We start from the raw sequence: 15,149 nt of genomic DNA on the forward strand, positions 1-15,149 counted from the left end.
ATTCCATCGACAGCTGATAGCCAGCTCAAGAACCCAGCCACCTACCCCTGTCTTCCACCCCAGGGCCACAGCACTTGGCGCTTAGCCCTACAGCAGACCCCTTACCTGCCCCAAGCCGGACTAGGGGGTTGGTCTGCAGGAGGCTGGATATCAGGAGCTGGGCATCTGTGGGCAGGGCTTCATCTCCCTCAGGCCACAGGATATCATCTACAGAACAGGGTAGGGCTGGGGGTCACTTTTGGAGTCCAAAAGGCCCTGGGTCTGCCAGTGTCCCCATGCCCCCCACCTGCCCACCAAGGAGGCACGCACCACTGATGACCTGTCCAAATAGCTCTTCAGGCGTGTCTCCGAAGAAGGGCACGCAGCCCACCAGGAACTCGTAGAGAATGATGCCCATTGCCCACCAGTCCACCGGCTTGCCATAGCCCTGGCGCAGGATGACCTCGGGTGCGATGTATTCTGGGGTCCCACACACCTGGGGGCAGGCCATCAGCCTGCACCCTGGCCACAGGAGGGGCCTCAAGGGGGAGCTGTACTCCCCCCTGCCCTCACCGCCCTCCCGCCCCCTGCAGTCCTGCTGGATAACACCCTCCACAGTGATCCCCACACCCGTGCACACACACCTGTTTGTCCAGGAACTCCCGAGCATCCTTCTCGATGTGGCCTTCATACAAGTTAGTGGTAAGGCTCATGAGCCCCATTTTGGAGAGGCCAAAATCCGTGAGCTTGATGTGGCCCATGGAGGTGATGAGGAGGCTGAAAACAGAAGCAGGGGCTCAGGGGCTCGGCCTGCTCACCTCCCTCCTGGTCTTCCCATGCCAGTGCCCACAGAGGCAGGGAGAGGGTGATGGGAAAAGTCAAGGCTCACTTGTCAGGCTTGAGGTCACGGTGCACAATGCCATAGTTGTGTAAGTACTCAAGTGCCAGTACAGTCTCTGCAAAGTACATGCGGGCCATCTCCACAGGCAGCGCCCCGATGTTCTTCAGCAGGGTGGCACAGTCCCCCCCTGTGTGTGGAGTAGGCCCATGTAAAGAGGCACTCCTGCCCCAGAGATGTGCATTCAACATGCACCATAGCACCAAACCCTCGCCTCACATTGCCCCTATTTTATAGCTAAGGAAAACTGAGGCACAGAGAGGGACAGCATTCCCCCCAGGTCACACAGGGAGTGCCCTCTACCACGCTCCTCCTCTTGTCCTCTTTTTTCATTTTTCAAATTTTTGTTTATTTTTTAATCCTCACCTGAGGACAGATTCATTGATTTTTTTTTTAAATTCTGACCTGAGGATATTTTTTCCATTGTTTTTCAGAGAGTGGAAGGAAGGGAGAAAGAGAAAAACATCCATGTGAGAAAGACACATGGATTGGTTGCCTCCTGTATGCACCCCAACCAGAGCCGAGACTGCAACAGAGGTTCGTGCCCTTGGACAGAATCGAACCCAGGACTCTTCAGTTTGTGGGCTGATGCTCTAACCACTAAACCAAATCAGCCAGGGCTCATTGATTTTTTTTTTTTTTGATTTTTTTTTTTTTTTTAGAGAAAAGGGAAGGGAGAGAGGGAGGGAAAGAGAGACTGAGAGAAACACGGATGGGGCTGCCTCCCACATGCATACCCTGACTAGGGCCGGGATAGAACTTGCAACCCAGGTATGTGCCCTGACTGGGAATCAAACCTGAGACCTTTCAGTGCATGGGAGGACACTCCAACCAACTGAGCCACACTGGCCAGGGCTCCTCTTAACTATCCTCCAAAGTCGGTTTGATCTGAGACGCAGAGGTTGGATCATGAAGGGAGTTGATGATGGAGGTGAGGTTTACTGGGTACCAAAGGCTGCCTGCTTATCAGCTGAGTCTGGGAACACTGCCCTTGATCTCCTGGAGTCTGAATCTTGAGGGCCTGGGACCTTCAAATGTAGGTTCCTGGTCCCCAGCCGATTTACTGTGATCAGCATTCATATTTTAGGCTCCCCCAATATGCATTCCTCCTGTTTCTTACAAGGTCCAGATTTCCTTCCAAGTGCAGCAGCGAACCCAAGTTGCTCAGCTCTCCAACTTTTTACTTTTTTCCCCCCATGAAGATTGCTAAGCTAGCAGGATGTAAATGGGATCTGCTGGATGGCAACCTCACTATATCAAGGCCTGTCTAAAGGGAAGACCACATAAGGGAGAGCAGAGCCAAGAAATGGAGAGATTCCTGATGACATGGTTTCAGCATCTGGATACAGCCATTTCTGAAAGCAACATGGATGTTTTCCTCACATGAGTTACTAAATGTCTTTCTTACTTTTTTTGTTTGTTTGTTTGAGACAGAAAACTGATGAATCAGACTCTCTGAGAGTGGAGTCTAGGAATCTGCATCTGGCCACAACCCCAGGTAATAATGACACACACTTACACTGAGAACAAAGCTGGATTGACTTCCAAATGAGACTTTGAGGCTGGGCCATGTTCAGGAGGCCCCAAGAATGCACACTTACTGTGTGCTCAACCCATCAAAGAGATCTCAGTTCGGCCCACTTCTCTCCTCTGCATGATCTTGAACCTATGCAGTTGCCTCCATCTTGATCTCCCTCTTCTGTCCACACAACAGCTAAATAAATATTCTTAAAACATAAGTCAGACCATGTCAACTATGCTTAAAACCCTCCGGTGGCTGCCTGTTGCGTTTGGCATGAAATCCAATGCCATTCCGGGTCTGCAAGGCCCTACATGCTTAACCTCCCTACCTCTCCACCCTCATCTACCCCACCCTCCTTCTCACTTGCTCACTTGACTCCAGCTCCATTTTCCTCCTTGCTACTCCTCAAAACAGTGATTTTCAACCTTTTTCATCTCATGGCACACATAAACTAACAACTAAAATTCTGCAGCACACCAAAAAATATATATTTTTGCCAGTCTGACAAATAAAAATAGGTAAAATTTTGATTCATTCACACCAAATGGCTATTGCTGTGCTGGCTATTGTCATTTTTTTACTCGACAATCTAAGCGAAAAAAAGAGGTCAGTGCCACTGACTAGTCAGGTATTACATGTTTTAATAATTCTTGTGGCACACCAGTTGAAAATCGCTGCCTTAAAATCCAGATGCCGCCTGGCTGGCGTGGCTCAGCGGTTGAGCATCGACCTAGGACCCAGGAGATCACGGTTTGATTCCCGGTCAGGGCACATGCCGGGGTTGCCAGCTCGATCCCCAGTCCAGGGGGTGCAGGAGGCAGCCGATCAATGACAACTCTCTCATCATTGATGTTTCTATCTCTCTCCCACTCCCTTCCTCTCTCTGAAATCAATAAAGATATTTAAAAAAAAAATCCAGATGCCTTTTCACCTAACAGACTTTGTGCTTGGGGTTCCCTCTTCCAGGTATAGTGCAGTCCTCAGAGAGGCCCCCTGCCCACCTACGGCCCTATGGCCTCCTTGAGCCTTAAAGTCCTCATTACTGTCCTCGCTATATGAAACGACCTGATCACCTTTGGCCTGTTTTGCTTGTTTATTGTCTGTCTACCCAGAATATAACCTCAGTGGGGGAGAGGTGTGTCTGTCTGGCCCCCACTGTGCCACCAGCACATAGCACAGCATGTGGCATAAGGGAGACAATGATATGAATGGATGGTTGACTGAGGCTTAGGGATGGCAGAGTTGTAGCCCCATGAGAGCATGTATGTATCCTAATAACCATAGTGTGTGTGTGTTTGGGCAATGCTGTATTAATATTTGGATAATTATAAGCATGAATGGATGGATAAACAGATGAAAAATATATACACTGTTGGTTGGATAGATAAATAGATGGACAGTAAATAGATGGATGGGTAAACTGATGAATGAATTGTAGATGAATGGATAAAGGCAGCTAGATGGGATGGCTGCTAGAATGGAGATTTGGATGAATAAATAAAAATAGATAATAAATGGAAGGATGGATGGATGATGAATTAATAAATAGATAAATAGGTATTGGTAGATGGATAGATGGTAAGTTGGTGGGTGATTAAGTTGATGAATGAATGAATGGCTAGATATATAAAAAGAGGGATGAATGAAAAATAGATATGCAACACAGAATGAACTCTAACATATAAACTATGGACTTCAGTTAATAATGTATCAATATTCATTCATAAATTATAACAAATGTACCACACTGATGCAAGATGTAAATAATAGGGGAGACTGGAGGAAAGGGGTATGTGGGAACTCAATGTACTTTCCAATCACTTTTTCTGTAAACCTAAAACTGCTCTAAAAAATGAAGTCTATTAATTAGAAGAAAAAAAATAGACATATAATGGATAAACAGATGTATAGATGGAAAAACGGATTAGCAAATGAATAGGTGGAAGAATGGATGAATAGATGGATAATTGGATGGAGGTATCTATATTGAATGAAATGGAAACAGATAGATAAACGAATAGATGGCTGGATAGAAATAAACTGACAGAATGGATGATCAATGACTGGGTGGATAAATAGGTGGATAGTCAATATGGTGACTGGGGCTCAGGCAGGCCACCCAGCAGCCCTGACCAGCGTGAATCTCCCCATTTTCCCTACAGCCCTGCAGGCAGCCACACCTTCCACATATTCCATGACCATGCAGAGGTGGCGCCGGGTCTCAAAGGAGCAGAACATGCTGACCACAAAGGGGTTCTCAGCAAAGGTGAGGATATCGCGCTCCACGAAGGCCTGCTGGATCTGGTTGCGCAGGATCAGGTTCTGCTTGTTGATCTTTTTCATTGCAAAGCGCTGCCTCGTGTCCCGGTGCCGCACCAAGTAGACAGCACTGCAGGGGGAGAGAGTAAGGGCCAGCCATCACCTCAGAGACACCCGGCCTCCACTACCCTCCCCCTTCCAGAGCCCCGGGTGGCTCACCCGTAAGCACCGTTGCTTATGAGCTTGATGGTCTCAAAGTCACTCTCTCCAGGCGGTTTCTTAGCCTTGGTGGTGCTGCTGCGGCCCTGCAGGGGAAAGTTGGAGACCACCACCATCATCATAAGATTGAGACTCTTGTTATTCCATTTTACCCATGGGGAAGCTGAGGCACAGAGGGTGTGTATCCTTCATCCAAGTGCCACAGCGAGGGAGTAACAAAATCAGGACTTGAACCCAAGACTGTCTGACTCTGAAGCCATATGCCCAACTTCTTTCCATTAGGAAAGAAGCCTACAAAATAATCACTCTAACGTAGAAAGAACTCCCAGAAACCAATAACAAAAAGCCTAACAATTGAAGAGAAAAACAGGCAACATCTGTGAACTAGACTTAGAGCTCTTAACCATATGAAAAGATGCTCAACCTCACATATAATAAAAAAGGGCAAATTAAAACTACCCAAGATACCATTTTTTGCCTAGCAGATTGGCACACTCTGTGGGTAAAGCTGTGGGAAAACAGGCACTTTTATACCTTGCTTTTGGGAGTATAAATTGGTACAATCCCATGGAAGGCACTTGGGTATATATGTAGAATTACAAATGTTCATTCCCTTTGATCTAGCAATTTAATTTTTGAAATAATTCTACAGATAGGCTTGTACATGTGAGAATGACATATCTTGCTCATTGCAATTATTAGAAACAATTGACATGATCATCTATAGGAAATTGGTTAAATAAACACATAATGGGCATCTGTATAAAGGAATATTGTGCCCTGTTAAAAAGAATGAGAAATCTATCAGTACACTGATTCAGAAAGTTCTCCCAAGTATTTTATTAAGTGGGGGGGAAAAGCAAGTAATAATATGTACTGTACGGTTTTGTGTTAAAAAAAAAAAGTGGCAAAATAGAACTATATAATCATATTTGGGGGGTGCTCAGCACACATATACTAATAATATTTGGGTGGACATAGAGCCGTAAACAACAAGGGTGGATCTAAGGTTTTTCACTGTATACTTTTTTTTGAAAATTATTTTTCTTTTTCTTAGGGACAAAGAAACTGTTAACAGATACATTACCAAAAAAATCTATGAGATTAAAAAAATAATGAGCTTTGGCCGGTGTGGCTCAGTTGGTTGAGCATCGTCCCATGCACTGAAAGGTCACTGGTTCAATTCCTGGACAGGGCACATACCCAGGTTGTAGGCTTGATCCCCAGTCGGGGTGCATGCTCGAGGCAACCGATTGATGTTTCTCTCTCACATCAATGTTTTTTTTCTCTCTCTCCCTCTCCCTGCCTCTCTCTCTCAAATCAATAAAAGCGTTTTTTAAAAATTGAACTGAGCCTGGCCGGGCGTGGCTCAGCGGTTGAGTGTCCACCTGGGATCCAGGCGATCAGGGTTCCATTCCCGGTCGGGGCACATGCCAGGTTGCGGGCTCAATCCCCGGTCGGGGGCGTGCAGAGGGCAGCCGATCGATGACTCTCTCTCATCATTGATGTTTCTCTCTCTCTCCCTCTCCTTTCCTCTCTCTGAAATCAATAAAAATATATATATTTTTTAAATTAAAAATTGAACTGATATGCTCCTAAGAATTAGCCTAAACCTTCCTTGGGGCAGTCTCACAGGCAGCAGCTGTGAATAGATGAACACAAGACATCATGTACTACAAGTTTAGTGGCTTCACACAGAAATTCGTGGGAGCATGGGCTTCTTTCTGATACCTACAACCCAGAGGGATTAAAGCCTGTGGTATCGCCTCTCATATTTGCCATATCAACTTCCAATTTTACTGCATATAATTATGCTTGGAAAAACAAAGTTCCCAAACTGCAGAAATTTTTCCAGAAATCTGATGGTGTGCCCATCCACCTAAAATGCAGCCTGCTTGACCAAATGCTTTACCAGACCACCATGGCATGACAGTGGGAGTGACCATTTACTGCCTGATCTTCCTCTTCACAGCCCAAAAACAAATGAGTTAGGCTGCGAAGGACTGGTTTCCTTTTGAGCATAAGCCCTTTGAATTTTTATTGTTTCTGTAAAAAAAATTTTTTTATTTGAATGGCCAACTTAACATTTTGCAAGAAAAAATAAAGATAGTAAGACAATATTTTTGTTTGTTTATGAAATGCACATGGCCTGTCAGAGCTCATTGGACAATCAAAACTATTGTTCAAAGAAATGCTGCTGTTCTTTGAGTTTGGGCTCTTGACTTCCCTGGAGGTTCTGGATAAAGGCTGCATGAAGGCTTATTAACGGCAGTTTGTGCTGAGGCCCTTGGGGACTTATGGTGGTGTTTTTGAGCATGGGATGCAGAAGCCTTTCTGGATTTGGATGTGTCTTAGGAAGGAAGGCAAAGGCTAAAGCCAAGCACATGAAACAAAGGGTCTGAGTTTGTAGTTACCTTGGGGATTTTCCGAGCTTGCAGTAAAATGTTAATAGACATTACTGGCAGCATGCCTCTATTCATTGGACAGTTTGTTTCAAAGGATTATTTGCCTCATCTGAGATCTTTAGTGAAATTTTATGTGTAATTATTATGTATTTATTCCACCATGGGAACAGAACACCTGTTTGGTATTGCATTTTAGACCGATGTCTGTTTATTAATGCAGCTGTGATACAGTCTCCTTTACCTTTTAAAAATGTTATGACTTTTAAATTATGATTTATTTTGATTGTGGAATAAATACATGAATAATAATTTTTAAAAAAAGAAGATAGCCTAAAAATATCTGACACAAAAAATGACAGAATTACAGGGAGAAATAGCTCAAAACAAGGATTTAACACATATCTCAGAAACTATGAGATCAATCAGGCCAAAAAAAAAAAAAGAGAGAGAGAGACAGAGAGAGAGAGAATAGGGAGATGGAAGATTCGAATCACTCAATTAACAAGTTTGATTAAATGGAATTATGTAGAATCCTACAAACAACAATCAAAGATAAATACCTTTTTAGTTTTAGACTTTTGAGTGATGTCATTCCATTACCTATTCAAAAAATTAAACAAATGGCACGTATAGTGAGATTCTTTTAAATATATATATTTACATACATATAGGAAAGATATGTGTATGTGTTTATATGTGTGTGAATTAATAGACAAAATTGGAAAAAAAGGTTAGAAGCTCAAATGCCTTCAGGGGCCAGACAGGTCAGGCAGGGGCCATGGGTGACTGTGGGCAGGTGCCCCACATCAAGGGCAGCCCCCACTCAGTGCCAGTGGTTCCACCATAGTGTTGTTAGAACTTCTGATTTTTTCAAAAGAAGGCCCAACCCCAGATTTAAGGCAAAAATCTGATTTCTATATTTTGCTTCAAATTTTTGAAAAACACTACAGTTTAGAGGAAATACACGCATGGCCGTTATGGCAGGTAGTTTCTACTAGACATGCGGAACATCTTCCAAAGTGTCGCTGACCTGGCAGTGGGATTATTGCAAATTTTACTATGCTGACCTCTTAACACAGAGAGACACTCAACTCACTCAAAACCCCATGCATGGTTCCTCAGTAAATTATACATAGAATTACCATATCACCCAGAATTTCCACTGCTAGGTATATACCTAAAAGAATTGAAACAGTTGTTCAAATGCTTGTACACAAATATTTATAGCCACACTATTCACACAATAGCCAAAAAATGGAAACAACCCAAGTGTCCACCAGTGGACAATGGATAAACAAATATGATATATCCATGTAATGAAATATTATTTTGGTCATAAAAAGGAATGAAGCACTGATTCATGCTACAACATGAATGAACCCTGAAAACACTTTGTCAGACACAAAAGGCCACAGAGGGAATGATTCCATGTATATGAAATGTTCAGAGCAAGCAAATCCATAGAGACAGAAAGCAGGTCAGTGATTGCCAGGGACCAGGGGGAAAGGATATGGGGAATAACTGCCTAATGGGTATAGTTTCCTTTTGGAGTGATGAAAATCTTCCAGGACTAGGATGGCTGCACAAGATTGTAAATGTACTAAATACACAAAATTGTTCATTTAAAAATGGTTAAAGTAGAAATATGAAGATAGTATAAAGAGCCTCTGGGACAACTTCAAGTGACCCAACATTTGTATTATTGGGGTACCAGAAGAAGAAGAAAGAGACCAAGGAATTGAAAACCTATTTGAAAAAATAATGACAGAAAACTTCCCCTACCTGGAGAAAGAAATAGACTTACAAGTCCAGGAAAAACAGAGGGTCCCAAATAAGAGGAACCCAAAGAGGCCCACAGCAAGACACATCATAATTAAAATGCCAAAGGTAAAAGACAAAGAGAGAATCTTAAAAGCAGCAAGAGAAAAGCAGTTAGTTACCTACAAGGGAGCACCCATGACTGTCAGCTGATTTCTCAACAGAAACTTTGCAGGCCAGAAGGGAGAGGCAAGAAATATTCAAAGTGATGAAAAACATGGAACTACAACCAAGATTGCTCTATCTAGCGAAGCTATCATTTAGAATTGAAGGTCAAATAAAGAGCTTCACAGGCAAGGAAAAGCTACAGGAGTTCATCATCACCAGACCAGCACTACAGGAAATGTTGAAGGGTCTTCTTTAAGAAGAAGCTAATGAACAAAAGAATCTGAAGAACTAAATAGACCCAGAGACATTGGCGCATGCAACAGACGATCATATTTCAGAGGAAAGAGGGAAGGAGGTGGAGGGTGGGAAAAGATTAACCAAAGAAGTTATGTGCATGTATGCATAACCCATGGGCACAGTCAATAACGGGGTGAAGGCCTGGGGAGGGGGTGGGAGTGAGGTGGAGGGGGTCAATTGGGGGGGAAAAAATGGGACACCTGTAATACTTTCAACCATAAAGATAAACTAAAAAAAAAAAAAAAGGGGTTAAAGTGATACATTTTATGTTATGTATATTTTACCATAAAAAGAAAAAGGCCCATGGAGGAAGCGCTGTTATTAACCCATTTGACAGATGGGGAAACTGAGGCTCAGAGCAGAGACCAAAAGATCTACCTAGCCTGAGGGCAGAGAGCCAGGAGGTAAGCCCCTGCCTATCTGGCCAGAACCAGAGTGCTGACTGCTGGGCCACCTGGCCTTACCTCAGACAGGTCGTCCTGCTCTGGCGTGTTGGAGCCACCACTGTCCTGTTCCTCCAGATGCACCACGTCTAGGAAGGGACTGAGAGTGAGTGGAGGCTAGGCTCCCGTGGGTTCACCTCCACCCCCCTGTGCCCACCAGCTGTCACCTGGAAAAGGGTCTCGGGTGAGGCCCAGCTGGCGTATGATATAACGAGGGATATCTGTCTTGACAAGGTGACCCTCCTTGGCATGGCCCTCGGCTGCCTCTAGCAAGTGGTAGAACTCCTCGGGGTTGAATTCCTAAGGCAGGGCAGAGGAAGGCTTGCGGTGGGCTCTGAGGGTGCCCCACCAGCCCTCCACCCCCTCCCAGTCCCCTCACCAGGCATTCCAGCAGCCTCGCAGGGCGAGAGATGATAATGAGCAGTTTCTTCACCAGCTGAGTGACAAAGGCCACCTCCAAGCTCTCAGAACGTTCATAAGCCTGGGAAGGGGACACAAAATGTGCATGGAGGTGGGATTATGGCAAATTTTACAGGTACCCTGCCTCAGCCAGGCCCCTCTCCCAACCCCACTGACTACACACTACTGTTGCTGTCCCATTTTATAGTTGAGAAAATTGAGGCCCAGGCCTCACGGTAAAAATAAGGATCACTATTTTTATAACAGACACTGTCTAAAAACCTTACTCATTCAATTTATGTTCAAAACAGCCCTATAATCTGAGCTGAGTTAGAATCCCTCTGACTGACAGGCTCTCTTCTTGGATCCATGAGTGGCTTCTTACTTCTCCCTTGGGTTGCCACTCAGTTGTCACCTCTTCCTGGAGATAATAACTGAGCAGCACTAGGAACACAGCAGTGAACACACCAGAGAAATATTCCTGTCTTCCTGGGGCTGCTATCCTAGAATGGGAGATGGACAGGAGCATGAAAACAAACAAATCTAAGAAGTCAGTGATTTCAGCGATCTTAAGGCTATGAAACAAATAGAATAGGGCAACTGGATGGAGTTAATCTCCCCCCCCAATGTAAAATTGCACCCCACCTCCTGGAAGCACCCTCAATCACCATTATCCTACTCCTTTTTTATAGCACATAAATACCCTTCAAACATGTCATATATTAATTTATCTATCTGCCCATCAGGATGAGGTGACGAGGTACTCACCTTAGCACCAAAAACTTCACTCTTCAAGATCACTAACACTTTAATACAATATTTGAAAAATCAAAATGAATGCAAAAAATCCATGACAAGCAAAAAGAAAATTTAAATAAGGACAGGATCCAACAAGTGCTGTGCACAGGTATGTTGGAGCCTGAAGCAAAAAGGAAAAATCTATGTGTGCTTTTTAAATCATAAATGGTTTTAATAAAAATATGATTATTGGTAAGTTTGTTTCCACTAAAACCAGGAAAGTAAAAATATAACAAATTCTGGGTTTTTTAAATAAATAAAATAGCCTAAAATAATGTTAAGTTTTAATATACCTATTTTTCAACTTTTTCAGTAATTAGTTTAATGTTCAGGGGGGGAATTAATCATTTGCCTCATCCTAGTCCCAGCCCTGATGCCTATCGTTTATCTTCTGTTTCTTCCTGCTGGAATGTCAGCTCCCCTAGGGCAAGAACTCTCCAGTTTCTAGGCCAGCGCTGGCCCCAGAATAGGTGCTTAATAAATATTTGTGGCATTAAAGAATGAGTGATGCCTCCTCTTCCAGGGAGGCCTCTTGGACCTTACAAACCCCTTTTTATAGCAGAAGGCACAGAGAGGTTAAGTGACTTGGCAAAGGCTGTGCAGTAAATAAGTGATAAGCTGGATGTGAACTTATGCTGTTTGAAGTCTGTGCTCTCGATTCCCATGGACCTAGTGGCAGAATCCAAACTCAAATCAGATTTGATGCCGAAGTATATTATCATACCAACATGCTGTCCTTCAGGGCAGAGTGCTGGGAGCCTAGAGCCCCATATTCTGGTCCTTCTGCCCTTATCCAACTTCATCTTCTCAAGATAGTACAGTCACTTAGCTTCTGTGTTCCTGGGATTTCCTAGACTGCCTCTTCGCCTCAGGGCCTTTGCATGTACTGTTCACCCTGCTCAACACACATTCCCCCAAGCTTTTTATAGCTGCCAACTCCTCATTATTCTTCTCTCAATTTCAAAGCCACTCTTCCAGGGAGGCCTCCTGGACCTTACAAGGGGAGCCCTAACAGTCCTTCTGGTTGCCCTATTCTATTTGCCTCATAGCCTTAAGCATCAGCTGAAATCATTGACTTCCTTGATTTATTTGTTTTCATGTTCCTGTCCATCTCCCATGGTAGGCTATCAGCCCCAGGAAAGCAGTTTTGTTCACTGTTTTGTTCCCAACTGTGACACAGGCACAGATGTAACTAGCACATAGTGCCCAGCACACACTAGGTGTTCAAAAAATACTATGCATTATCATTGAATGGGGGCATTATCTTGTTTACTTTCATTTATTCATCCATTCATTTAATCAACATTTATTGACTACCTACTATGTGCTATACACTGTGCTGGGCACTCAAAATACAACAGTGACCAAAAAGGGTATCTCGCCACCCACTTGTGGGACTGACATTGGAGTAGGGGAGACAAGAAATAAGATAAAAAAACACATTCTGAGGGATGGTGCTAAGTGCTAAGGTAAACTCTGAAGAGACAGTGGTGTATGAACAGAGTTTGACATTTTAAATAGAGGGGTCTAAAAGGCCAACCTGACAAGGTGGCATTTGAATAAAGACCTGCAGGAAGTTAAATACCTGCCTCCCCCATCAGGACCATGTCCTTCTCTTCCACCCCTGAATCCTCAGCTCCCCACCAGCGCCTGGAACGTAGTAGGAGCCCCCTAAATGGGTGTGGGATGAAGGAAGGCATTGGCCTGATTTTGGGGTGCAGAGTCCGGGATGGAATGGCCTTCCTGTTCACTCACATCCTGCAGCAGCTTCTCTAGGTTCTCCTGCAATTCGTAGAAGTAGACAGTGGTGATGAGGCCATCGCGGGACTTGGTCAGGCAGTCCCGGGCCAGCTCGATGATCTGGTGGTGGATGAAGCTGAGCACGCCGTCGGCCAGCGGCAGCACGCTGTCAGGTTCGTAGGCTCGGCTGAAGTCCTGCAGCTTCTCCTCCATCTGCGCGGTGGCCTGCGGGCGGGATGGAGGCGGGGCGGGGCGGGGTTGACGGCGCGGGGCTTAGCCCAGAGGCTGCGGCTGTCAGGGGCCTGCGCGGAGCACGCCGGCCACCAGGGGACGCGCGGCGCTAAGGCGAGCAGGGCTCCGGCCGCCCAGCCTCCCCGCGGCCGCCCCCGACCCCGCCGCACCTTCGGGAACCTCTCCTTGTAGACGTGGTTCATCATCACGATCTCGTTGTCATAGGAGGAGGGGGAGCGCCCGGGGCTGCAGGGAGAGAAGCCCACGCTGTCCAGTCCCCTGCCTATTCGCGGAGACTGCGGGCTCGCAGTGCACAAGCCCCCAGACCACCAGCTTGGAGTTGGGGGGCGCCGGCCCACCTGAGGCTCCTCGAGCGGGGCCGCACGGCGGGGGAGCGGCGGCCGCCATCCTCGTCGGTGATGCTCTCCGTGCTGCCGAAGTGTTTGGAGAGGAAGTGGAGCTCATCCACGGTGGGCTGGTAGGGCAGCTGGTGCAGGCGCTCCTGGGAGGAGCAGGAAGACTGGGGGGAGGGACAGAACCAGGGTCAGAGCTACTGCGGCCCCCACAACAGCTCTGGACCCTGGGCTCGGAGTCCCCCGGGCTCGGGGTCCCCGGGCGGATGGACCACTGGCAAGGCTGGTATTAGGACCCGATTATGATCCTGAGGTCTCAGGGCCCAGGATGGGACTCCTGACGACAGAGGGGCCTGGATAGACAAGGACAACTGTGACAGAGGCACGGATGTAACTAGAGAGAGCCTGTTAAAACCTGAGTCAAGTCACATCCCTTCTCTGTTCAAAACCCTCCATGGCTCCCACCTTACTCAGGATGAACACCAACGTTCCCCCCCCCCCCCCCACACACACACAGTCCACAAGGTTCTGCATGAACATCTGGCCCTGTCTCTCTGCCATCACCTCTGCCCACTCTCCCCCTCACTTGCTCTGCTCCAGCCACAGAGCTATGACTTTCTTGATTGACCTTGAACAAGGCAGGAACACTCCTGCCTCAGGTCCTTTGCAGTGACTGTTCCCTCTGCCTGGAGCACATCTACTATGGATTATTTCTCCTCCCTCAAATTTTTGCTTAAATGTCACCTGTCAGGGAGGCCTCCTCTGAACACACACCTATCACTTCCTATCCTTGTCCTATCATGTTTCTTCTGGTTGTATTTATTTCCTGACTTATTACACCTTTATTATTTATTTGTTATTACTGTCTGCTCAAGGGCAGGGATTGGCTCTACTTGGTCCCTCGTCAGGGCCTGGCATGCAGTCAGGGCAAACACAGACCCACAGAAATCAGTGGAGAATCACAAGGACATACACTTGATTCTGTAGGCAGAATGCTCTTTTTAAACATTACATCGCTCACTCCCCTGCTTAAAACTCCCTACCCCATCAGTATCTACTAAAATAATTTTTAAATGCACATAATCTATGACCTACAAAAGCACTATTTCAAATAGTTCAGACTGAAATTTTAATACAATTTATTTATTTTATTTTTTAAAAGTATGTCTTTATTGATTTCAGAGAGAGGAAGGGAGAGGGAGAGATATAGAAACATCAATGATGAGAGCGTCATTGACTGGCTGCCTCCTGCACACACACACCCCCCCCCCAGGGGATCGAGCCCGCAACCCAGGCATGTGCCCTGACCAGGATTTGAATCTCGATCTCCTGGATCATAGGTCAATGTTTAATATAAAGAAAAAAAAGCCTTTCTATGACTTCACCCTGTCACCCTGGCTGACAGGACCCAGTATAATCAGGCTCTCAGCCTGCCTCACCTCAGCTCCTCTACTTCCAACCCAAAGTCCAGCCTCACAAGGTTATTTTCAACTTTCCCAATGTGGCAAGTTCTCTGATGTTCTCCTTGAACATCCTTCCCTCCCTTCTTCCATCTGCCAAGTTCCTGCTGAACCTTTGTCTTGGCTTCAATACCAACTCTTCCAGAAGCCTTACTTGACTCTCCCCCAGCTAAGTCAGTTGCCTCCTCTCTGCTATCACCTCCCCTTATGCTACTCCCAC

The 15,149-nt window shown here is 45.7% G+C and overlaps 1 protein-coding gene and 1 pseudogene across 4 annotated transcripts in view; one reads left to right on the forward strand and one right to left on the reverse strand.

Moving 5' to 3' along the window:
* Positions 1-15,149, reverse strand: part of MAST1 (microtubule associated serine/threonine kinase 1) — a 30,326-nt gene that overhangs the window by 6,407 nt on the left and 8,770 nt on the right. For all 3 annotated transcript variants that reach the window (XM_081134363.1, XM_081134362.1, XM_081134361.1), the window contains 12 exons: positions 13,476-13,636; positions 13,287-13,362; positions 12,901-13,110; positions 10,328-10,429; positions 10,116-10,248; positions 9,970-10,037; positions 4,878-4,963; positions 4,580-4,788; positions 869-1,007; positions 624-756; positions 310-475; positions 106-207 (listed from right to left, as the gene is read on the reverse strand). In XM_081134363.1, coding sequence (XP_080990489.1) covers positions 106-207; positions 310-475; positions 624-756; positions 869-1,007; positions 4,580-4,788; positions 4,878-4,963; positions 9,970-10,037; positions 10,116-10,248; positions 10,328-10,429; positions 12,901-13,110; positions 13,287-13,362; positions 13,476-13,636 — 1,585 coding nt within the window. The remainder of the gene's footprint in view (positions 1-105; positions 208-309; positions 476-623; positions 757-868; positions 1,008-4,579; positions 4,789-4,877; positions 4,964-9,969; positions 10,038-10,115; positions 10,249-10,327; positions 10,430-12,900; positions 13,111-13,286; positions 13,363-13,475; positions 13,637-15,149) is intronic.
* LOC308555788 (cytochrome c oxidase subunit 7A2-like, mitochondrial pseudogene) lies at positions 6,546-6,760 on the forward strand (annotated as a pseudogene). The gene has a single exon. The product of its transcript is annotated as a cytochrome c oxidase subunit 7A2-like, mitochondrial pseudogene (transcript).

The sequence above is a fragment of the Miniopterus schreibersii genome (assembly GCF_964146895.1).
Source record: "Miniopterus schreibersii genome assembly, chromosome: 4".
NCBI classification, from domain to species: Eukaryota; Metazoa; Chordata; class Mammalia; order Chiroptera; family Miniopteridae; genus Miniopterus; species Miniopterus schreibersii.